This window comes from Arvicola amphibius, chromosome 11, assembly GCF_903992535.2.
Source record: "Arvicola amphibius chromosome 11, mArvAmp1.2, whole genome shotgun sequence".
Lineage (NCBI taxonomy): Eukaryota > Metazoa > Chordata > Mammalia > Rodentia > Cricetidae > Arvicola > Arvicola amphibius.
In genome coordinates, this window is record NC_052057.2 from 71,351,670 (window position 1) to 71,377,721 (window position 26,052).

At 41.5% G+C, this 26,052-nt stretch overlaps 1 protein-coding gene across 1 annotated transcript in view; it reads left to right on the forward strand.

The window, feature by feature from the left end:
- The window catches only part of Ncoa2 (nuclear receptor coactivator 2), a 208,246-nt gene that overhangs the window by 110,338 nt on the left and 71,856 nt on the right, over window positions 1-26,052 (forward strand). Inside the window, 1 exon segment of the mRNA XM_038347228.2 lies at window positions 24,967-25,071. Coding sequence (XP_038203156.1) covers window positions 24,986-25,071 — 86 coding nt within the window. The 5' untranslated portion in view covers window positions 24,967-24,985.

Genomic DNA, 26,052 nt, shown 5'->3' on the forward strand with positions numbered 1-26,052 from the left:
CAATTATTTGTAGGTTTAACAAGTAGTTATATCATGACAATTTAAGTCCTGTCAAATCTAATATTTAACTGTAACAGAGTTTCAATGGTAATGAGGTTATGAGTATATATTATACAAGACTTTAGAGTTTGTCCACATCTGCAGCTTGTTAATCATGTCACTTTCAAAGCTTACCTCATTCCTAATCACAAACGCATGGCCACAGAGTATATGAAATATTTCTAAGATTAGGAATTTCTAACACTGGTCTGTAGTAAATTCAGATTTTTTTTTCTGTATTTGTGGTTTTGTTTTTGAGACAGTCTTTCTGTATATTCCTGGCTATCTTATAATGCTAAGTATAGACCAGGCTGACTTTGAACTCACTGCAATCCACCTGCCTCTGCCTCCTTTGTTCTGGAATTGAAGGTGTGTGTCACTGTACCTAGTTTGCTTGACATTTGTATCACAGAAGGTGAGAAGAGTATGACTCTCCATGTTACTAGCAGTCATTAAGAAGTCATTGACATTCTTCTATATGTAGGAGTGATGAAAACAATTCTAGAAGTACAGAGTTTAGAATGTGACGGCCACAGAATCCCAGATACCTTAGCCCAATATATTTTTACACATGCACTTCGTTTTTTCTTAAAATTCTACAGCCCAAATACAGTTTTTCTTTTTCCTTTCGTTGAATCATGTTGTCTTTGTTAGGCTGTTGATGATGTGATGATAACAAACACCCCATGAAAGCAACTTGAGGAGGAAAGGGTTTATTTCGCTAACTTTCGCATCACAGTTTGTCATCAAAGGAAACCAGGACAGACCCAAGCAGGGCAGGATCCTGAAGGCAGGAGCTGATGCAGAGGCTATGAATGAGTGTCACTTATGGCTTGCTCAGCCTGCTTTCTCACAGATCCCAGAACCGCCAGCCCAGGGATGGCACCACCTACAATTACTAAGTAAATGTAGGCTTGCCTACACCTTGACCTTAGGGAGACATTTTCTCAGTTGAAGGCCCCTTCTGTCAAGTTGACAAAAATTAACCATCACACATGTCAACCTAAGAAGTAGTAATAACTATCATTATTAATTGAGGTATTTGAGTATCAGACCTGGGTTGTTTATTCTACATGTAAATCACAGATTTCTAACAGTAGCAGTGATATAGGACACAGAAGACTTGGAAAGTTAGCTCGTTACTTAGGCATCTCTATATCCAGCACGTGAACTCAAAGGCCATATTCATGTCCCTATAACAAGCTTCTTCAAAAGCATTTTCCCCTCTTGCTGTGCAGTCATTTTTTTAAATGAAAGGGAAATGTGTGTATGACTAAAACATAGGAATAGCAGTTCTAAGTTCAGTCCTAGGTGGTATTCAGTATATGCACATGAGAGAGTGGAGAATATTGATGAACTGTTTTAGAATTCTTTGTATAAAAGACTTTCCCTTTAGGAATGGCAGACTGGTATGCTTCCATGACGAAACACTCAGCAGTGAATAGGAACACAGTGGAGCACTGTCTATGGATGAGGACGTGGCTTCATAGAATCTGAATCTGCCACACCTATGTGCTCTCAACTCCTGAACTCATGCCATGCTCTGTATATTACACCAAATATAAATTGTGACTCAGTTTATAAACTAGAACATTACTTTGCTGAATCCTTCTTTTACTCCTCCTCAGGCTCTTGGATTAGGACCTGAGTATCAAATACATACTGCCGTCGGTTCTACATTACCACCAATTATGCATTACCACCATAATAGACGTTAACACCAGAAACAGCTTCACAAATTTTCTCATTTGAATCTTTTGTAAACCCTGCTGCCTTGGTGAAAAAAAAAGTTTAAAATTGCTAATGATAAAATCTGTTGTAGCCACCTTCTACATTCAAGAGGGAACTTAGACGATCCTACAATGTGTGCACACCAGCAGAAAATACGACAGAGGGACAGATTTACTAACAGTGATACCATTTGAAGTGTAAGCACAGAATCTGATCAAGACATTTTACTGAGATGTATTTGGCAGGAGACATTTTCCTCCTGCAGTTGATCTGATCTGAGAACAAAGTGTTTTGCTGCTGCCTCTGGTCTGACTGAGAACAATCTGTAAAAACTCTATTATTGTGGTTAAGAAAGATTATGTCAGCAGGTGGTGGTGGTGTACACATTTAATCCCAGCACTTAGGAGGCAGAGGTGTATGGATCTCTGTGAGTTTGAGGCCAGCCTGATCTACAAAGCGAGTTCCAGGACAGGCTCCAAAGCTACACAGACAAATCTTGTCTCAAAATAAGAATGTTGTATTAATATTGAGTATTTGTGACTTCACCTTACCTTCATGGAAATGATCCCCCCCAAAATCTGTGAGCTAAAATGAGCCCCTTCAGATAGACCTGATGTCACCAATGCTGTGTAGCTTATTTACTATATTGTATTATACTATATTTTCCTTATATTTACTAGCAATTTTTTTAATTCCATGGTGTCTAGGCTTATTAATGTTACAGTCTTAAGTGTGTAATGAAAGTGCTTAGTAGTTATTAAAATCATGACTTTGAGAGGCTATCTAACTGTTAGTCCAGTTTATTCTAAAATTCTGAATTGTGTCTGGCTTTCTATTGTAAGGTATTGCCCTGAGCTGGCATTTTGAATTTTTGAACTTATTTTCGCAGTCTCTGAAATATTTTATTTTATAATTGAATTTCTTTGCTCCTGTTAATTATGCAAACCTCTGTTTCCTAGCATTAACCTCACTATCATTTAAGTTGCTTACCTGTGGGGACTATCTTCCAGAATAGCCTTGGTGCCTTGCAGTGACTCCAAGAGCATTAGTAAGCACCCACCAACTCCACTGGTGTTATTCATAAGATGAGTGGATAATAAACAGTGATCCAGAAGTAGAATTGCCAGTTTTTTGAATTCTGAAAAAATCATTGTTTTATACAGATAAGTACTATTTGATAGTGGTAGTGATCCCTTTTGCTAAGTAGTTTCTGTAAAATTCTGGGTTTTCTGTATTAAAGCATATAACTTTGGCTTGGTTCACTTACGAATAACAAAGAAATGTGAAATGATTTTTGAGAAACTGTCTTGATCTAGTTTTAGAGTAATATTTATTCTTTAGAATTACTCTTATTGTATGAGCTCACTTATACGAGCTATAATAGTATATAACAGTACATAGTAGTATAATCAACTTCATAAAAAAGAAAGTGGAATGGTGGCTGCTAAGGCTGGGAAAGGAGGAAATGGGGAGCTTCCGAGGGATCTGAAGTTTCTGTTTTGCAAAAAGAAAGAGATCCATTACACAACAGCCTGAAAACAACTAATACTGAGCTTAAGATGGTTAACATACTGGATGTGATGCTCATGGCTGTAATTTATACTAAGTACGCAACATACATGTGAACCAAAACATTATACCCCATAAATATGTACAAATGTATACCACAAAAATAAAATAGATAAAGACAAGCCCAAGAAATTGCTCAGTAATTAGGATCATTCGATGGCTTTGCCTGAGTTCCCAGCACTCCTGTCAGGTTGCGCAGAACCACCCGCTTCAGCTTCAGGAGATCTGAGATATATATATATATATATATACACACACACACACACACACACACACACACACACACACACTTGAACACACACACAGACACTTGGTTTAATTTAAAAATATTTTAAATTTTTTAAAATATTCAAATTAAGTGTAAGACTAAAAGGAGACCTACTCTGCAGACCTTGTAGCTACTTCCTGTCCCCCATACTCTGGGCCTCTGTGCTCTTTAATAATACAGTGTCTCTTTCAAGCTGTTTCTCTTGCAAGAAACCTTCACGCACTGAGCAACAGCTGAGAGAAAGGGTTTCTCTCTATCACAGAATTATCCCAGGAGTGCCACATGGTGACATCAGGAGCCTTGAAGGCACTGGCGGCAAGTCTGTCTTATGGGAAATGTGAGGATGAAAACTTCATCCTGATGCAGGTCTTGGTATCTTGTCCTTGGCAAATGCTGAACCTAACACATTTTCCCCAGTGTTCCATTGGCATGGCCAAGCCTGAGCAGCTGCATGGAAGGTGAAAGATGGCATGGGAAGTTCAGGAACAGCAAGGCCATCAGGAAGATCACCATTGGTCCCTTATCCAGCAGCCCACCCAGTTCTTCAGGAGAGCCCCACCCCCATCCCACTTGTCTGCTCACGGTCCCCTGCTAGAGCACACAAGATTCTTGATGCTCCATGCACTTTCTGTTTTCCTCAATTCCCCTCCAAGTCTAGCTCTTTTAGAGAGTAACTATGATTAAAACTAAATGAAGAAAAAGACAGGAAAGAGTGCATACAGGAGCCTGTATCCACAGAGGAAAAAGGCACACAGCGTTCCTGCCACTTTCCTTCTAATACTGCCCTTAGGGCTGCTCGGAAAATTAAACAACCACCAGTCATCAGCTTTGGACCGGCTTTTTCATACATGTTTTAAGAGGTGGTATTATTATTATTATTATTATTATTTGTCAGATATATGAAATTGACTAATGAAAGGAACTGTCAGCATTTTTAAGATTGTGTTAGCCATGGAAGTACTTTCCTTCTTGGAGTGACTTATAAATTCCTGTTTGGGTACATTTGATATCAGACAGTATGCGTATGAGTATTTTACTAATACAGGAATTCATTCCCAGCATGAGAGTAGCTGTAATATCCCCAAAGTGCTCATGATGAAAGATTTGACAGAGGAGAGCAGGGAGCCTGTTTCCTTCTAAATGTCCCACCTTCTCCTGGCATGGTGGCTCCTGAGATGCCGCTAGCGCGCCTCATCGAGAGAAAAGAGAGCCTGAGTCAAAATGCCTGCCTTGAGCAGTTATTTTTAGTAGGAGATCTATCTAGAAGCTGTACTTCTTTCTTTATGCCAAGCATTCTAAGAATGTTATACGGATATGTGAGTGTCTGCCTGTATATCATGCATACACATGTGTGTTTGCATGAGAGTGTGATCTGAGTTAAAGACTGTGTATGGGGCGGGGGCTGGGAGGGTCGGCATGGAGAAGATGTCTCCTGATAGCAGGAGGGGTAAAGGTTTGCTCCGTCTGTTATCATTAAAGCCCTGTTAATGTAGCTTCTGCATCATGTGACTGAAGAAAAAGCTATTATCTCAATGAAAGGAAAGCCCGGTTTTAGAAGCAATAGAATAGAAGCAGGAAGAATTTTCGAGTGTTCCACCATACTGGATTGTCAAAGGGGGATCTGTCTGGTCAGCAGCTAAAAAAGGAGCCATGAGGCTAGTTTGTCAGCTCTCCCTAAGGAGGAGATAGGAGGAGCTGAACTGCCGGTGCTCAGCAGGTGCTTCAGTTTACAGTGAGGCACAATGTGGGCTGGGGCAGATGGAGGAGATTGATCTGAGCAACACTTGCAGTGTGTGTACATCACTGGTGAAGATGCAGAGGGCCGCCAGGTTTGGTTGTGCCCCGCAGAGGCTGTGGACAATTACCAGGTGCGTCTCGGAAGTGCTCTGACTTAATGTTTGGTAACATTCATAGAATCTGTGTACTCTGGGCTTGTGTGTACTTGTGGAAAGGAGAACTGATCGTGGCTACCAGACAGTGATAGTGTTCTTAGGAACAAATATAGTGTGACCCAAATTGATTCTAGGGTCCTTTTCTTTTGTGTTTATTTACTATTTAAAGATTATTTTCTTGTTTAGAGGAAGTATTTTGATAAGCATTTTCTGAGATTCAGACTAATCTTAAATCTTTAAGATGCAAATCTTAAGAGATGAATGTCGTTATATGCTTTATGCTAGTGTCTCTTTTTATTCATTATTCGTTTGTAAATTTAAGCTCAAAAAATATCTTTGCAGTAAATTTGAAATAATCTCATGATTGATTAGGTAACAAATAGAGCCTTCTAATTTTGGCTGGTTTCCGTTGGATAACATCCTCTGCTTTGTTCTTATGCTATTGTATTCAAAAACTAAATAACATCCACCTACTCAATCTTGCCTAGTTTGAATGCTATTAATTCTCTTAGTAGTGTTTACCTTCCTCTTAACCAGGGAAGGCCAGTGCCCAAAACTCCAGCGGGTGTCCTTTGCTGAGTTAACTGTCACACAGGGGTTAGCCCAGAAACTGACTTGCTGGTTTCACTTGTTTTCCAGAACGAAAATGCTCAGTTTCAGCCAGGTGATGATGTGTGTCCAAATAACATGTACATTTGAAACTAAGTGATGATTTATACTATTCCCTTTAAAAATTGACATCTGAGGACATTCATGCAATGTGTAGACAGTTGACCCTTTTCCAATAAAAGCACTTCAGAAATAATTTTTAATCATACTGAATCAAGGACGTTCTCCTTCCTGATATAATAAACAAACCATACAGTTGTTGGACTGATCTTCGTGCACAAGCCTTGCTCCTTGGAACAGTGGCATTGCCACCTCAGCTCATGCTGGACTGCATTAGATAGTTAAGTAAATGAGGCTTTTATAATCTCTAAGAAATCTCTAAGATCTCTATTAAGATTTCAACCCAAAAGACAACAGCTTTACATATACTAAATATTTTAATAGTAAAAAAATTGAAGCTGAATATTATGGGAGGTCAACGTTTTCTATTGTTTTTGCTGTTGAGTTTATAATTTACTTACTGTTCTTACATTTTGAATATTGAACGGTGTTTTCATTGAGTGCTACTATCGTCGTCAGTAGTAGGGACTGTTTTTAGACTCTGGTAGCAAGTAAGCTATCCAATCCAGTGAGGCAGCATAGTAGCTGGCTTTGGGACCAAGCCTAATGAATGTGATTCTCCTGAATCTTCTGTGGTTTTTTAAATGGTTGAAGGAATTTTATGCAAAGCATTGCTGTCCCATGAGAGTGCACTCTCCAGGTGGCTTGGCACATGGCTGTCTACAGGGGTAGCTCTAGATAATAGTGTACACCTGGGCTCATATTCTCTCTGTATAACAACAGAAGTGTTCCTCATAGGCCTGGGGATATCTCAGTGGCCTGGAACTGTTCATTTTAATATCGTAAAAGGCAATAGTGTATTAGATTGTACTTAGCTTTCCTATTTGTGGGTTTGTTTCTGTGACTGAGTGATTGAACCTAGAGCTTCTGGGGGCTCTACCTCCAGTCTATAGTACTTTCACAAACAAATTTCTGTATTGTAGTATCTAAAAACATCTTTATCCATGGGTGTTGGAAGCAAGAAAAGCCTTCGGCTTCGCTGAGTAAAGAGCAAGTTTTGACATCAGGGTAGTGTCCAAACAGGCTAGACAAACCAGCTTGCCAATCCTGTTGCGCTTCAAAATTTAGCCACAGTAATTAACCACAAATATTATAACCCGGCCTGATCTTGTCGGGCTGAGGGGCTTCATTTCTGGAGTCATGTATAATTTGTGGGGCAGATGGATAAAAGGTGCTAGAGCCAAGCTGACACCAGTGTTGTGAGACCCAGCATGGCCTCAGGAACTCCAGTTTTCTGAGAAAGTAAAAGTTTAGAGACGGTTGAGTCAGAATTAACACACTGTACATGTTTTCAACAGTTTAGATTGCAGGAAGCCAGGTGAATATAAAATTCATGAAGTGAAAGCATCACAGCCAGCATGTTTTCTCAAAGCACCGAAGGCTCAGCAGCAAGGGCTTACCTGTTGCTACCTGACATGATTGCTTCCTCAATACAAGAGGACAGCCCAAGCAGTTTTCACGTTTATATTTTGTAGTGCCTAATCGCCAACATTATTGTACAAATAGTGTGTGTAATATTTTAATTTTAAAAAAAGACTATGTGCTTACTTTTTGTGTTTTGTCAGTGATTTTGTATGAAACGACTAAATTCTGTACTTGCCTTTTAATCTTACTGGGACACTGGTATAATTTAATAGCTACCTAAATAAAAGCTAGACGTTTGGTTTCGTCATCTTAGATGTCAGCTCTGAATGGTAAATTAATTGGCTAAAGTCTGGTAATGTTTGCCATGTGTACATCTATTCAAATATGTACATCATTAGAATTTAGCTGAAATGAATGATAAATCTTGCACCAAAACTTCAGATGGCAAGAACTTTTGAAATAATGTTTGTTAACTTGCCTTTTCTAATTTTACTTTAATTTTTTTATGTATTAAACATACCCATTATGTCATTTTTATGAATGCTTTTTAAAAATAATTTTTTTTTGCGTTAGTGTGTGTGTGTGTGTATGAGAGAGAGAGAGAGAGAGAGAGAGAGAGAGAGAGAGAGGAGAGAGAGGAGAGAGAGAGAGAGAGAGAGAATGTAAAGAATACATTGGCCAAGCACTATTCACCTTCGAGCTCCCTGGCCTTAAACTTCCTGTCCTTGAACCAGCGTGTCCTTTCGTTCGGCCCTCATATCACTGTCCCACGCCTGGGTAGTCGGTCCAAACATAGGTAACAAGATTTACACCAAGACTATTTATCTCCAGCATCTATGCTATTAAATTGCTGTATACTGGACATCAGTTGGTGTGAATGACTTGATCCAGAATAAGGAGAGGATGAAGATGGGGCAAGGAGAAGTCAATGTGAAGCTGAAGTGGCTTTGTTTGACATGTTTGTGCACGTAATGAGCTTAACTTCTGCCGTACTTAACATATATCAGGAGTAAAGCATTTTATAAAAGATGTTTAATCTGCATTGAAAACCATTTGCTCATGGAAATTATACAGGAATGTTACAGAGGAAGGAGGTCTGAAGGAATATCCCTGTGGGCTTTCACCGATTGCTAGAGAGATGGAATTGCCATGAGATTGACAAGTGGGAAAGCCGTGGAGGTGTAGGGTCTGACAGATTTTTGCACATGTTCTCCTCTTCCCTTTCTTGTTTTCAAGGTCCTTTACTCATGGCAGTGCTAGTCTGTGCAGGTAGGAAACCACAGAGGAGCCACATTAAGCTGTTTGCTTTCAGACAGCTGGGAAACTGGAACGCACAGCACTTACTAAGATTTGTTGTAAGCCCCTTTGCATTCATGCAGATTCCCTGGAGATGAGTCTGTTTGCGAGACTCTCAGATGAGGATCTCGTGGACTCTGTCCTAGTTCTAGTGCTCTATAATTTGTTTAGTCGCTTCTCATGGACAAGGTAGCTTTGCAGAGAAAAGATTCAAAATTTAAGTCAATGGTTTTAGAGTCTCATGGTAGTACAGAGCCTCACCCTATAGCAAGAAACACGTGCTATCTGTGTTTATCTGGTCCCTCTCTTTCCTATAAAGCCACAAGGATGTCGTCGCCAATGGGATTCTATCCCAAAACCAAAGAGTGCACCTTTCACTGCACACCATAGATTGTTCTGCCCTGAGTACTGTTGGCACGTGACATTAGGAACTCAGCCTCCATGTGGCATTCTCTTCCTGGTAATGGCATTCTTGCTTGTAGCCAGATTTATCCCCTCCAAGTTCTGGGAATGATGGAGAAAGCAAACGACGTAATGTTACCACTGGTCTTCTCGTGTGGCCTCCACTGTGTTGACTTATTTCCAAAATGCACGAGTGGAGAAGAAGAGGAGACATTTTTTGTGGTGAAAGGTTGGGGAGGTAAGGCTGGAAGAAAGATTTGGAGAAAACCCTAGGACTAGATTGTACCACTAAAGAGAGCACCCATGTAAGCTGGAAAGGTTGAAGAAAAGTAGTGATGACTGAACTACACCTGCAGAGTCTCTGGTTCATAGACTCGAACTGCCTTGTTATGCTCATCTCTTTGTATTATTGTTTTGTCTTGTTTTAGTATTTTGTTGCAGCAAGTTACATGTAACATAAAATTGATTATTCATTTTCTGGAGATTCTGTGGTTTATCACTGTCGAAGGCTGTCGGTGCTTCATTTCTTCAGGTTGCATGTTGTGTGTGTGTGTGTATGTGTGTGTCTGTACGTTCTCTGTATCATTAATTTGTGGGTGGACATCTCAGTTATGGCTATATTGCTTGTGGTGTGTATATTGTCTGTTAACATCCTGCTTTGCTCTTTGGGGCATGGCTCTAAAAGAGAAATTGTGGATCACCTGTCTTAAAGGTTCCTTCAGTGACTTACAAATATGCAACCATAGCTGGAAAAAAACCAAAACTGTGGTATAAAACAGGGGTGCTTAAATCCTCAGGACTCAGAAATAGCATAGTCAGTCAGTGACTTTTTAGGGAAATTTGTCTTATTTTGCATATTTATGCTTTTACTTTGCAGCATTGATTAGTTTCTCAGAGATGTCCTAAAACCAACACTAACTCACTAGGAAATATTTCAAATTAATTAATAATTTTTTTGGTGTGTGTGTGGTTGTGCATGTTGGGAATCAAACCCTCATAAAATATATCTCTAATCGTATAGAACATTATTTTTAAGATGAACTAATGATTTCAAAAGATACATCTCAAAAGAAGATATGTAAATATTATCACATGAAAATATGCTAAGTGGCTCAGGAAATTTCAGTCATAGGTACACTGAGGTCTGGCAGTGGTGGCGCATGCCCTTAATCCTAGCACTCGGGAGGCAGAGGCAGGTGGATCTCTGTGAGTTTGAGACCACCTTGGTCTATAAGAGCTAGTTCCAGGACAGGCTCCAGAGCCACAGAGAAGCCCAGCTCAAGCCCATTAGATTGGCTGCACTGCTGAAAGAGTGGAAAACAACTGTTGGCAAAGGAGTGCTGCCAGTAGCTGGGCTGAGTATAGGGCAGAAAGTAACTACATGTTACGTATGGATTTTCTTCCCGAAGATGGAAATGCTGTGGAGTTAGGTAGGGCAATAGTCGTACAACCAAATAGTTAGGGGCTAGAGGAGAGAAATCCAGGAGAGTTCCTTGAGGTTGTGGGGATATAATTATCAATATTACACTAGAGTAGCAGTGTTGAATACTAAATGTCCAGATGTCTATGAGCTTGGCATTTTAGAGCTTGCTTCTAGCCAGCCGCTCAGCTGATATGCCCTTGACTGAAGACTGCTTCTCCTCTATTTGGGGAAGGTCATGCATGCTCTTTGACCCAGTGCACTTAAGGAGGGATGCACATGGAGTAGGGCGGAAGGAAGGGGCACCTGCCTTGACCACCAGAGCACCCTCACACCCAAGTTTTGCAATTGAATGTTCCAGAAGACTAGAGGGGAAGACTTGGCCTTGAACCATGGAATTATTGGAGGTGGTGGCACTAGGCAGTAGGCCTGCCTGCATTCCCTTATTTGACTCAGAATGCAGCAGATTCTGAAAATGGAAAAGATTTCCTGATTTATTTGCTGTTAAGTCTGTCCTAAATGAGTGTGAGATGGTTTATATCTATCTTCATTTGTCCTACTTGGTGTGAATATTCGTATTTGTCATTACTGAGATAACACTGAATTTGATTATAGATCACTTCTGTATTTCTCCTGGAGGTGCTACAAAATAAGCTGTCTTCCAAATATTATTCTACTGAGAGGCAGGCATGTGAGAGCCAAAGTACAAGTCGATCGCTGCACACTGGAGTTGAGGAGTGCTGTAACCTCAGTGTTTTGCACAGGTGTGAATGTGGCAGAAAAGCTCGTACATGACTTGGTAGAGCCCAGGAGAGGGACTCAGACTCAGGGGCCTCTCCCCCACTCCCCAGACTAGGAGATACGGCCTGAGTGAGTCTGGCATATAGGTTAAAGAGGAGGAGGTAGAAAATGCCTCTCCATACAGTTTTTATAATGATGTCTGGGAGAACATGAAGATAAGAAGGAGAAGTGGGCTTGGATTGTGCTGTGGAGGAAGGCAGGCATCCTCTGAGATCCCAGTAATGTAAGGAGCACGGTGCCTGCCTTCCTAAGAGGACACAGCCAACTGAGGAATACGACATTTGCTGGAGTTGTGAAAGCTGAGGAAACTAGATGCGTCTGACCTGAGGATGAAGCAGTTTTCTGGCAGTACTAAGAGCAATTTCAAAAACCATGAGATATCTGTGGGATGCTTTCCCCTAGAACCATGTAGAATCCCTATCAGTTCCCAGCCTTCACCTTCTGTGAGTAGAGGGCTGCATGATAAATCCTGTGAATAGAGACATGAAAGTGAAGGCAACAAGGGAATGCAGGAAGTAAATGAAAAAAGTTTCTCCATACTGAAGACAGTCATACAGAAAAGACTATAAGAAAACCGGTTTCTTTGGAGTCCAGGGGAACATGGGACATTCAAGTGGAAACATTTGAGAGGAAGATTAGAGGTGACCATTTAAAACTAAACTGGAAGTGTGATCAGACCAAGACCTGTGGGGACAGTAATGACTAATTTCAGGTTAGCTGGTGGGATGCTGGCAAATCTCATCCAAAGGAAGGTAGATGGATGGGGTAATTTTGCTATAATCCTGTACATCATGAAAAAATTTCAGTACCAGGAATCTGGAGGCAGGAACTGAATAGGGACCATGGAAGAATGCTGCTTGGTCTTTTCTCATGGCTTGCTCGGCTGCTTTCTTATACACCCCAAGACCACCTGCCCAGAGGTAGCATCACCCACTGTGTTCTGTACCCTTCCACATACATCATAAGTCAAGAAAATGCCCAACAGGCTTGCTTTCAGGCCACTTTGATAAGGATGTTTCTCTGTTGAGGTTCCCTCTTCTCAGATGACTTGAGCTTGCATTGACAAAAACAACAAAACAGTGTGTGTAGAAGGAGCGGCGGGCAGGTCTGCTTTTCATCCTGCCCGGCTCCCCGCACGGCTAGTTTAGCCCCAGAATAATTACACAGGAACTATATTCATTTAAACACTTGGTCCATTAGTTTCAGCCTTTTATTGGCTATTTCTCACATCTTGTTCTAACCCATGTTTAGTAATCTGTGTAGCACCACGAGGACACTGTCTCAGAGAGGAGAGGCATGGCGACTGCCTGAGGCTTCTGCCTGACTCTGCCTTTCTTCTCCCACAATTCTGTTCTGTTTACTCTGCCTACCTGATTTTCTGTTCTATTAACGGCCCAAGGCAGTTTCTTTATTAACCAATGAAAGTAACACATAGACAGATGACCCTCCTCCATCAAGTGTGGGTGGATCGGGTGTTCACAGGAGCAGGGTATTTGAACAAAGGCCTCACAGCTGCCATGAGGAACTAGAAGATATAGTCTCCACCTCATGCCTATTCTGTGTACTAAGAACTTCTAGGGAACTGGATTACAGGGAAGAGGTGGCCTGCCAGAAGAGCCAAAATGAACCAGTGTTTGTTTGACAAAGAATATTACTGGCCTTACCTCTTTACTCCCGTTGTTGTCTTGGCCTGATCCCTGGTTCTCACTAAGCCATTCTGTTTAGTGATCTGGAGTGGAGCCAGTCTGTGTTGTATTGAAGTTCCTTTAGTGTCCAGGTTTGAGAAACTCTCGGAAACCAGGTTTCAAGATTCACTTCATGTGTATGTGTGTGTACCATTCACAAGCCTCGTGTCCATAGAGTTCAGAATAGGGCATTGGATTCCTGGAACTGGAGCTAAGGATGTCTGTGAGCCAGCTTGTAGGTGCTTAGAACTGACCTTTGGTCCTCTCTGAGCAACAAGTGCTGTTCATCTCTGGACCATCACTCCAGCACCAGACTTGCCTTCTTGCTTTCATCTCCACAGCATCCTGTGGACGTCTAGCCAGCTTCTGCTCACTGTATCTACAATATTATCATGGTCAACATTCCTCTATTAAGAGAAGATAAAGTGCTGGAAATGCCTAAGAGATACTTGTTCCTGTTGTTCAGAATGTAAAGCAGAATTGTACTATGATTTTTTTTTTGGTTTTTCGAGACAGGGTTTCTCTGTGGCTTTAGAGCCTGTCCTGGAACTAGCTCTTGTAGACCAGGCTGGTCTCGAACTCACAGAGATCCGCCTGCCTCTGCCTCCCGAGTGCTGGGATTAAAGGCGTGCGCCACCATCGCCCGGCTTCACTATGATTTTTTTTTAAATCAGCAAAACTCCTGGTGTTATTCTCAGTGTTGGCTGTGAGATGGGAGTTCCTGCAAGAGTGTCCGTTGATGCGGCCACGATGTGTGGTCTAGTCCTTACAGCCTAAAGAAGGTAGACAGGTGTGGACTGAGCTGATCCTGGGTATTTTGTCCCAGCAGCTTGGCTTTGGGCCACTGCCCCTGTGCCAGAATCATCACCTGTGCTAGCACCATGCTCTGCAGCATGCCCCGGCACCCTGATCTCTACCTCATATATTGCCATGTTTAACAAAAACCACTCAGTTAAGCCCTGCAGATTAACCGGACTCTACCATTGACACTTCACTATCAATTAAGGACTAAATGAGTGCATGGTCCCTTCCTTCACTCTCCTTGCTTTTCTCCCTCAGAGAGGAAAGCTCCGGGTTAGTTAGATATGAGGGTCATCCATAGGTCAGTTTTCACCCTCAGCAAAGGTATGGCAGGCCGAGGCTGTTCCTCCGCAGTTTGTCATGGCAAGTCTGGCCTGGAGTCGGCTCACCTTTCCCAGGGATGCTCAGGCCCCAGCTCTACCCAGACACCATCCACTGTTTCTTCAGATGGCCTTGTCATTTTTGTCAAATTTGTCATTTGTGGCATCGTTCAAGTTCTTCTTGATTTAAGTTTATACTCACTCCTGGAGGTAATTAAAGACTCGTTCCTGAGTCCAGTTGTATTTTTATTCTGTGTAGTACAGTAGTCCCCATCTGGAGCTGTGAACTTTGTGCTGTTGTTTTCTACAGCTAGATGCGGCGTTACAGTAGTGACCCTGCATCTGCTGACAGCTGTTCACTTCTCAGGTTTGAAACTGGAACTGAAAATTGCTAAGAAAAGCTTAGAATGTGGTTAATTTGGTGTGGGGGGATTACTGGAACTTGAAGCAAAGAGGCCTACATGTATTAGGCATGGGGTCTACCACTATACTATCTCCGCAGTCAAAATTCTCTATTTGAAGGACACAAATAGGTTCAAATTCAGCTTTTTGACTTATTTGTTATTGTTGAGATCATCTGAAAATTCTGTATAGTTATGAATTTAATGGATGTTTTAAATCGTGCTAATTATTAGCCATTCTCTAAGTTTGTGTTATTTAAAAATAATAATTCTGTATGGCTAGATTGGATGGGGGAGCTGCCCTGCTGCCCCAGAGTTGCTTCACTTTAGACTATAGTCCAGAAAACTCTTGACTCTCCTGCCTCAGCCTCTTGGATACAAATGCGGCCAGAGGCTTTGTGCCTTTTCCTTTTAGTGACAGCCATTGCCTTGTACGACATGCTGCTGCGGTTTGTGGCGATGGTACAGTGAGAAGAAAGTTTGTAGGGATGGGGGCAAGAAGATGAGTCCAGGGGCCTCAAAAAGTATTTGGGTTTTGTTGTTTTTGTTTGCTTGCTTGCTTGCTTGCCTGCTTACTTGCTTGCTTCGCTTTTTGGGGGTGGAGTGGGCTCTGTTCATTTTATCCTTGTGTGGAAGGACAGGGAAAAAGAGAATAAAAAGTCTGTTTTGATTCTTACACATGTTTTACCCAGGAATGGAAACAGCGCTTGCTTTCATTTGGGTCCTATGCTTTTCCTTATAGCATGCTTCAATTCTTTTCTTGTTTGATTAGAGGTAAAGAACCAGGGAGAAGAGTTAGAGATGAATGAGTTCTGATGGATTGGAGGGAAGTGGGGTGGGGGCAGTAATGTGGGCCCAGCTGTGGCCCAGCAGGGTTGTTCTTAGGAGGGGAGAATGCCAGGCGGGTACCCTAGACTTTGGTGCAGAGAAGGAAGTGTGTTTTAGTTTCTGTTCTGTTGCTGTGAAGAGACACCATGGCCAAGGCAACTCTTATAGTTTGCTAATAGTATCAGAGATGGAGAGGGAAGAGAGAGAGATGTAGAGAATGAGTGAGTATGATGCATAAAAACACACACACATTTACATATACACACGTATATATGCACACGCACACACACACACCAGACATGAGTGCCACAGTATGTATGTGGAGGTCAGAGGACTAGTAGTATCCCTGCTCAGATGACTCTACTTTGGCAAGCTCACAATAAAACCAACCATCACAAGTGGCTCTCTCCTTCCACTCAGACATTGGTTCTGGGAATCAAAATGAAGCCAAGAGGCCAGCATGACAAGCTCTCTTTGAGCCATTTCACTGGTTTTCCCTCCCCCTCCTTTTTTTCCTTAAAAAAAAATTTTTGAACATGTAGTAATAAAAATAAACTTAAAAATATAAAAATTAAATTATATCCATCAAAAAATTGATTGTTACTATTGAAGTAACTTTTCTTACTTATAGAAAAAACTATTTTTCTTCTCCAACTCTATTTACTAACACCTTGGACAATTTCATAAAAATTTACATGCTTTTGAGTTCAAATATTTTATATTTAAAAGAAACCCCTTCCAGGGTGCCATACCTCTTCCCGTTTTATACCCTGACAAAGCAGAGAATTTCTATATTATCATAAATGAAGAGGCTAAAGTTCAAAGAGGCTAATTAAGTAACTTCCCAGGTCACTAAACCTAGGAATCTCATGAAAACTTGAACACCTGGGGTGTGCTCTGAGCCACAGCATAATGCCAGATGTAACAGTGTATCATACATTCTGCTCCTGACTTTAGTGTTCTCTAAGAAGCCCCAGCTCTCCTTGTCCATCAAGATTTCCTGAGCCCCACACTTGACTCCATTTCAGTGCTCCACTCCTACTTTCCCTCTGTCCTCCTGTCCCCTCCTTACCTGCTGATCACAGTGAGAGTCGTGGGCTTGGTCTGTTTGTCACTTCCCTCACACGTGAACCATGCAGACATTCCACTGATACTGTGCAGCAGCCATGTGTAAACTCTGGCTGAACTTCTGCTTGGGCTAACAGAGCAGATGCCCCATGACCTGTATTCCCTGCTGTGAATCCCGACACTTTCTGCTCCTCCTTAAGGTGAGGACTACATAATAAAACCTTGGCAAAACAAACAAAAAAACTTAGGTCTTTTTAAATGAACAAAAATTGGAAATCATAGCCTCTTCACTTTGAATTTGATTTATGCAGGGGAGTGCTGATACAGCAGTAGAGACCGATACTCGGCTTATGTATTTAGAGTAAAATGGTTAAAGTGGCATGTATCATTCTCTATAATTATCCTTGAAAGCTGGCTTCTTAATCAGCCTGTTACTATTGCTGATTTTACAGGGAAAACGTGTTCTGTTTCGAATGAACCTCAGTGATCTTGTGTGCCGGAGAATGTCTAATAACTTCACTTTGGTAACTTCATACTAAACGCAAGAAGAACAGCAGTGCTCACCTCTCTCCAGCTCAGCAGCTAAGACTTGGCTCAGGCATGGACTGTAGTCTTTTGTATGCTGTCTAGAGGAGTGGTGGGGTTTGGTGTACTTTTTGACTGGATAGCTGTAAAGTATGTGAAAAAAGAAAGGTCCTATCAAATGAAATCATTCTTTACTAAGTTAGATTAAAACACAGTAATTTTTATAACATATTCAAGTTTATAAATTTCTCTTTTCAATGAAATATTTATGTTCTGAACAGGATATTTAGTGCCCACATACAGTAATGAGAATTGAGGAATTATGGGATTAACTTTTTTTCTTTTTTTTTTAACCTGAGACAGGGTCTCATTATGTAGCGCTTGTTGGTTTGGAACCCACAGAGTTTTCCTACCTCTGTCTCCCAAGTGCTGGGTTTAAAGGTTAGTGTCGCCACTCCTGGCTAGATTAACTTTTGAACTCTAAAACTTAGAAGTAGTAAATAAAACAAGTAAAAACTAAAAGAGGTAAAAAATAAAAAAGTTTTAGATGCTACATGCTTGCCTATGCACCAAAAGAAGGCATCAGATTTCATTCTAGATGGTTGTGAACCACTATGCGGTTGCTGGGAATTGAACTCAGGACCTCTGGAAGAGCTGCCAGTGCTCTTAAACTCTGAGCTGTCTCTCCAGCTTCTTGAACTCTTAAAACTTAGGCGCCTTGCTCAGGCTACATGAGCTCTTCTTTGCCTCAGTTTCTTCATCTTTGAAGTGGTGGTAAGCATTTGTTTTTATAGGAACTTACCCAGAAGAATATAAAGAAGCACAAACAATGCCAGTTACTAAAATCCCATCTGAGTTTGAATCCAACCTGTCACTTTGTAGCTTCTTGTGTCACTGAAGTTACTTTTGGAAACAGATCAGAGAAGTTAGTTGCTACAAGGCATATATACATCTATCTCAAGAAGACTTCAGTCAAAGTGAGGTTGTGGTGCTGTGTATGAAAGAAAAAAGGGGAGTGGCAACACTAAGAGGTATGGCCTTATTGGAGGAAGTGTGTCACTGTAGCTGTGGACTTTGAGGCATTTTTGCTCAAGGTTCCCTCAGTGTGACTGACTGGTAGTCAAGTTCTTGTTGCCTGAAATATGTAACACTCTCAGCTCCAGCCCCACATCTGCCGCACATGGCTATGCTTCCCGCCATGTTGATAGCAAACTGAACCTCTGAAACTCTAATTAAATATTTTTTATGAAAGTTGTCGTGGTAATGATGTCTCTTCACAACAATAAAAACCCTAAGACAGAGGTATACAAAGTATCTACATGCAACCTGCCCTCTCCTAAGTAAATATCAACCTAAGAGATAAAAGGGCGAGAGAGGAACTTCATACAGCTCAGTAACAATGCTTTAGATGGCTTCAGGCTGCCGTGCCCTTGTCATTTTAGTCAGTTTCTCACATCAATTAGGAAGGCTTTTAAGTCTCATAAAGAAATTATAAACAATAGTAAAGAAAGATAATTGAATTTTACCTTGGACAAGTTAAGAAAGTTCAACATAAATCCTCCACTTCCAGTGTTAGTTTGCTGATGTCTTTCTAGAGTACGTGCTTCAGCCTTCAGAAGAAACTGGAGACAGGCACCCCCTTGTAGTTGAGAAGACAAGGGCTTATGGCACGCAGGGAATGATGCTCTTTCATGTTTTCTCATCTGAGCCCTTATTAAAACCTCATCTTGCTATTTCTGGCTGTATTAGCTCATCTGACCTGCGGATTCAAGGAGCCCTGGGAATGCCCGCACCGAGGAACTCAAACCGTGAGGACCCAGAAACTGATACTGACATCACACTGGCTATTCTCTGCCCCCACTGCACCCCCACTTACATATTTTGTAATGAATTTTGCCATCACCTCCCCTTTAAGAAAGATGTAGACTATGGAAGTGTCATACTGAATTATTTGTGTTGCCAGTGAACATGAGTCAAGCCATTCATTTGTTTATCATGGTGTACGTTAGAGAGCCGCTGCCCGTTTGAAGCCTAATGTGTTTATTGCTGTCTTCCCAATGGCATCTTGAAGTGTCTTCACTAAAAAATTCATGAGTATTATTGGCTTTCAGTCAGAAAGTACAATATGTCTTCTAGTTACTGTCTAATAGACCACTTTAAGGCCATTATACAAAAGTAAATCTAAGAGCAAAGAATACTTAGAAGAAAATTTTATCCTAAACATTTACTTAGATAGTATTACTGTTGTGTGGAAGAGGACCTAGCCTGCAGAAGGTAGTTACTGACGCTGTCTCCTTGGAGAGTAGTTGTAGGATGTGATGTTTGGTCCTGGAAATGCGGAGGTGTATGGAAGTCATTTTCTGGTGAGGCCGATGTGTGCCTGGCGACCATGTTACAGTATACAGTATTGTTACTGTAAACCAGTCAGGTTACTCTGAGACTCTGTTGTCTTTGATCCTGCATTCTTTAGACCTTTGCAAGCCAACAGTTTTTACTGCATGCATTGCTGTGGAGTTTTGTGAGTCTGAACATGTAGGTAAACTGTGACATCCTAGATGTCACAGTTGGAAATGTGGAAAATTTCCACAGATTGAAATTTTATATGAATTCTGGAATGACCGTATATTCTATGAGATGAGGTTAAAAGTATTCCTATGTTCCCCTTATAGGAAAATAATATACCATTTTACTAGCTAAAATAGTTTGAAATATTATATGGTGTTCTCTCTTTCTACGGTCCAAGTGGAAGAAAAAGTGTGGTTTTCTGTGTGCTTTCACCCATGTCCAGGTGTGCTTCACTTTGATTTGTGTCTGTCATGTTGTTTTGTTCGTATGAATATTTTTGCATAATCTGTATATTTACTACATTTGAATGAATGTTTATTTAACCTTTGGTAAAAGTTAGCGTCTTTCCAGAATGGTTTGCCTGGTGTAATTTTGAGCAATGAACATGGAAGCAGGTATTTCCAAAATGCTTGTCCTTCCTTTCCTCTGCCTTTCCCAGTATCCACAGCCAGACAGTACGTTTTTATTCATTCACGTATTAGATACTGTGTTTTCTTAGATGTATCAGAGAATATCCAAGAATTCTGAGTTTGTATAATACAGAGAATCTCCTCCCTGGAACATATATAGACCCTGCGGGAGGATCGGCTATTTTCCCATGACCTGATACACTAGGGAAGCGCGGTAAGCTTCTGCACAATGGGACCTCTACAGAGTTGGGATGGAGACGTGCTCATTTGTATGTGCTTTTGTAACGCTGGAGCGTTTATTAGTCTTCAGAAAGTTAGTCCCCAGCACTCAGGAGACAGGCAGGAGGACTGACAAATCTTATGTGAGCTACAGTGTATATACAATATACATTTCAGAAGCAGGAAAGGCCAGCCTAGTCTACACAGTGAGTTCCAGAAAAATCAGGGCTACACAGAGAAAATGGTTGGAAAGACCTTGTAGACCAAGCAAGCCTTGCGGGGAGGATAAAAGGAGCTGTTTTGGTATATCATCTCTGCCCCAGGAGAAATTCCTTGTGAATTCCATCTCAAAGTAGGGACTTAATATGGTCAGACTCTAAGACCTTTAGAACCAGGAAGAGTCCTAGTGCTGGACCACTTTATTCTGTGTGGATTTAAGCAAGGATGTTATCCTTACTGATCCTTTAACTGAATTTGTTCAGCATATAATAAATCTGACAGTTTTACAGGCCTTGTTTGGAAGATGGCCTGTGCTGATAACAGATAAAGTGCACATTATCGCTTGCACGGATTCCGGGTGATTAACTAGCTCGAATGCTGCGAGCCTGTTTTGCAAGCAGCAGCTTTGCTGCCTTCTAAGTTCGATGGATGAGTTCCATGAAGAAAAGAGTGCATTTTTTAATTGACTTGAGATTGGACATTTTATATTGCTTTCTGTCATTTGCTGAGAACTTGACTGTGGGCATTGTTCCTCCCTCCCAGAATATTGCTACTTTTAAAAGACGAAGCTTGCTGAATTTTGTGGCTCTTTCTTCTTCTATCAAGTACATTCAATCTGATATCAAGGAATGGGAGGAAAGGCCTTCTGTCACAGTGAAAGCACTGCTATTGTGTGGCTATTGATAACAAGAATGGACAAATAACAACTTCTTCTCCAGGCTTGTCCTTCACTGCAGCTATCATCTGGTAGAAACCGGTTTGCTCTCACTCACTGTAAATATCCTCAGCTACCTCTACTTTGTGACATGATCCATTTCTGTGATTTACATGAACAGTCTCGGTAATGGGAACATACTCAGTAATGTTGAAAAAATGTGCAAGTGTTCCGGCTCTGTCCTTACCCATTCCAGAATGTGCTCTGAGTGTTGTCCACCTCCTGCTTTTATACTGGAAATTAATTTCAACTTTGATCTACATAAATACTCATCTCTTGTGTGGTTTATTTTGCTTCTCGTATTCTTATGTAAGCCTGAAAACAGAGATTTTATCTATGTTGTCTGCCTATGGCATTTCTACTCTGTCCAGTATCTTGAGTAGTGAGGAAAACAGTGAACTCACCTGGCTCTGCCACATTCTACAGGTTAAATGTTGGCACATAGGGCATGGAAAAATGCCAGAAATTTCCCTGGTTCAGAGATCCACAGAGCTGTTCTAGACCCTGACTCTTGAGGCTTGCGCATTGTCTAACCCACTAAAGAACAGATCACAAGCCTGTGTGCTTCAGGCCACACTCCTCCTTGCCCTCCTTCCTGCTTTAGCCGGAAACTACCCACTGCCCTTTCTTGGCTTAAGGGGTCCTTATTTACCCTCAATGATTGGTACTGAATGGGCGGCTACCATGGCCCCTCCCAGAGAGATGGAGCATGGTCAGGTGGTCCTCTTTGACTTGCTTCCCTTCCTCTCCCTCTGCAATGTAAAGGTTGGTGGATTTGTGTACTTGAGGGATGTAACCTAGCGAAATTACACGAAAAAAATGTATGAGCCAGGAAACCATTGTGTTCAAAATGTAGAAACTTTTATATGTTGAGGATATTTATTTAAGGAATCATTATATAATAAAAAGGCAAGATTAGCATATAAGTAAACTCAGGAGGAAACAAATGATGTTTTGTTTGGTTTTGGTTTTTTTGTTTGTTTGTTTGTTTTTCCTTTTTTTATTTTGAGAGAGGATTTCTCTGTGTAGCCCTGGCTGTCCTGGAACTTACTCTGTAGACCAGGCTGGCCTCCAACTTACAGAGATCCACTTGCCTCTGCCTTCTGCCTCTGCCTCCTGAGTGCTGGGATTAAAGGCATGTGCACCACCGCCCAGCAGAATCAAAAGAGTATAAATAGAGTGTTCTTAAGTTAATCCCGAGAAGACACGAATAAGATACAGAAGGGTGCTCCCTGAGTTTTACTTCTCTTGGGCCAGAATGCACACACTCTTGGTCCACTCATCTCTTCAAGTCCTGTTGTGGAAAAATGTGAGTGTTGACTACTCATGGACATTAGATATTGTGTGTAAATTTAACGTGCGCGACAGTAAAGCAAGCCAGTGTTGAATTCCATACGGATTCTCTGACTAACAAACACTTATTCTAACTATTTAGGTCTCTGAGCTTTCTGGTGGTGGGAGTCAGTATTCATGGTGATAGTTATAGTTTTATTAAATAAACTTATCACCTATATCTACCTATATGGAGTTCTCGTTTTTGCTATCTAGTGATAGGTTATACTTTATGTTTGAATCATACTTGTATTTTGATGACTTGTTCACAACCGATTGTAAGGGAATTCCCTGGATAGTTTGTTGGGAGATTACTAGATGTGAGGTTCTTCCTTGCATGGTGATAAGTAAAATCTTGGGAATTATGGCTCAGAAAATATTAGTAAAAATGAATGTTTGTGGCATGTTGTTTCTTGAACTTCCCATAGTGGCCTGGGTCCCCAACCCTCTGTTGAAAGTTATTCATCCTAACCTTCATCCCAGCCCGGGCATGTGTTTCTTAAATCTCAGTACAGAAGCACATGCAGCATAGTAAGGGCTGTTTATATGTGTTGGAGTGTTGCCTGTATATGAATTAATCCCTTCTGCCCCTCTGTTCCCCGCCACCATGGCCATCTACAGTGACAGGAAAGTAGTGAGAGAACGATCACATCACGCACAAAAGCCCCTGAAGTTCAGATGTCGTTACTTCTTCCCACAGGGAAGAGGCAGGGCCACTAACTAGAGGAGTGACTGCCTCAGCAGTGGCTTTCTGTAAGTCCCAGGCCCTGCCCCCTCTTGGGGCAATTTTACTATGGGTGTCAGTGGTAATTCAGTTTTGCAGAACATCATTAATGTGCAAGTAGCAATGTGTCTTAAGGTCATGGCTAACCAAGTGATAAAGTTTGGGCCTAAAGGCTAGCCCATGGCTGCTTGGCAATAGAGGTTTCATAGCCGAGCTTTGAATCTGTAAGCTTTAGTACATAGCATATGTACTAAATGAATATTAACTAAATAGAGTTCTTACTTGGCAAAAAACTAAGCAGAGAGTTGGACCTTGAGGCTTGGTTACATTACTCCTGCCCGCCCGCCCGCCCGCCCGCCCGCCTGTGGGAAGCCAGGCACCAGTTTTCAGACTGTCCCTTCCATGTGACCTCCTGAATTGAATGTTCCCTTGGTGCCACCTCCCTCATGCTGATGCAGCATTTCTTCATTTTGACTCCCTAAAAACAATTGGCTCTGTAAAACACATGACTCTCAAAAAGATAGGGGGAGAGAGAAAACAACTGGCCCCGCTGCCCACTGGATCAGAACAGTGGTCGGAGCAGTAACTGTGGGGCCACTGAGAATGAGGTCCGGGATTATACCCCAGGAGACTGCAGACAGTTGCACTGGTAGGTGGCTGTGATGCCTAGTCGTTCTCCGCTGATTTCCTTAACCCAATTTCCCCCCCCCCCCCTTTGCTCTTGCTGGTGTCTTTCTGAGGATCTTTGCCTTCTCACCATCTTTTCCTATTCCAGAGAAGGAGTAAAACCACTCCCAGGAAGAAAGCGGGGCAGCTTTCTTCAATATGAAGCAGAGAGGGCATAGAATGGGTTTCGAGAAAAGGCGTAAATGCCAACTTCTGAGCTGTGCTGTTTTCCCTTTGTCAGGCAGGCACTAAACCTCTTAAGTAACTCTCAAGTGTTTTTCTCTAAACTGTAGGTGTTATCTCTTTTAGAACTGTCATTTTATCCTTGTATACCTCAGTCACATTTGGCCTTTGGTGATAGCAACTGGACTTGTTGATTGAAGAAAAGTCAGTCTAGCGGAATGTGAGAAAGGAAGCCATCTTGGGAGGCATAAGAGGGACATGGACTGCCAAGAGAGGAAAAGGGAGGAGCTGGAGGTAGAGCCTGGAACCTTGAGGGAGGCAGGAAGAACCTCCATTTGAGAGGCACTGCCATAGAGGTATTGTGCAGGGCCACTACAAAGAGATCAGATCTGCCAGGATAACTTTGGAACCTTACCACTTCCCCCAGCTGTCTGTCACTCCATATTCTGGCCAAGTATAAACAGGCAGGGAGGAGCCCCTTACAAAACTTCTCCTCTCCATGGTGCAGGAGCACCCTCAGAACTGGAGGCTGTAGTCTGACCCAAGCGGGCAGAGGACAGCTCATGGTGCTGGTGAGCTCAGTGAGGTAGGATGCTTCATTTCCTACGTGTTAATCTTTCCATTTGCTTAAGTACAATTTCAAAAAGAACGGCGAGAAAGCTACTTTAATTTTACATTATACATGCATGTATACAATATGTTGTCAAATTTCTGTCAAAGTTCCTTAAGTATTGGCAAAACAATGTGATACTTTATTATACTCTTCATCGCCTTTCACCTTTTTTCTGTTTAGCTGCTGATATGTGTTCACAATGAGTGGGATGGGAGAGAACACCGCGGACCCATCCAGGGCAGAGACAAGAAAGCGCAAGGAATGCACCGACCCGCTTGGACCCAGGTTAGACTATAGTTTACAGAAAAACTGTTGCCTGGTAAAGCATTGTGCATGCTTCTTCATTATTTAAGCATTGATTTTACTCTCAATTTAAATATTGTGATTGGCTTTTCTCTTTAACAACAAAATTTTTGTCTGTGTAATAGTTTAAATTTTGAACATATGGATTATTTTTTAAGAAAATTCCCCCGTATACTTGTGTACTGTCCCCTTGTGTATTTTACTCTTATAATCAGTTAGTTGTTATAATCTTCGGGGTTTTCATATTTTAGGGTTAGGTCACATAATGTTGTAACAAATTCTGTAATGAAAAGATTTGATGTTAGTTTGATGCTGAGTTCTTATTTGTCTTTTTTTTTTTTTTAATGACATGAAGTTATCAAGTTGAAAGCAGATTGTGGCTCTTCAGTGGATAAAACGGCGCTAAAACAAGCTGTGCCTCTTGCTGTGTTGGGGTAGCATTACCAGGCCAGCTTTGCATGTAGGCTAATCTGCACTATCACAATCACAAATGCATGTCCTCTGTGAATGACTGTGCTGGTGCCATCTGTATATGCACAATGCTGAAGGTGTAAGGTTACTCACTTGAACCTCGCTTAGCTTCATAAAAGATGAGGAAAAACTTTTTGCAGAGAACATTTTAAGATGATGGTGTGTACCCTGGAACACAGTGAAACTGCGATAAACAATGGGCATAGCCCCAAAGTCTGAGGCCGGAGAAATTCAAGACCAAGCTGGGCTACAAAGGAGTTGGAGGCCAACCTAGGCTACATGTATAATTAGATACCAGCCCAAAAGATGAGAGCGAAAAGACAAAGTTCAAAAACTTTATAGAGTATACTGCCCCCCTTTAGTGAAAAACGACGAATTGGAAAAGGAAGAAGCATCTGCATTTGTGGTGTAGGGCGACCAGGAAACAGTTTGGTAGCCGTGCAGAAAGGAAACGAAAAAGAATGTTATGGTGTGTTGCCATGTACAAGCACC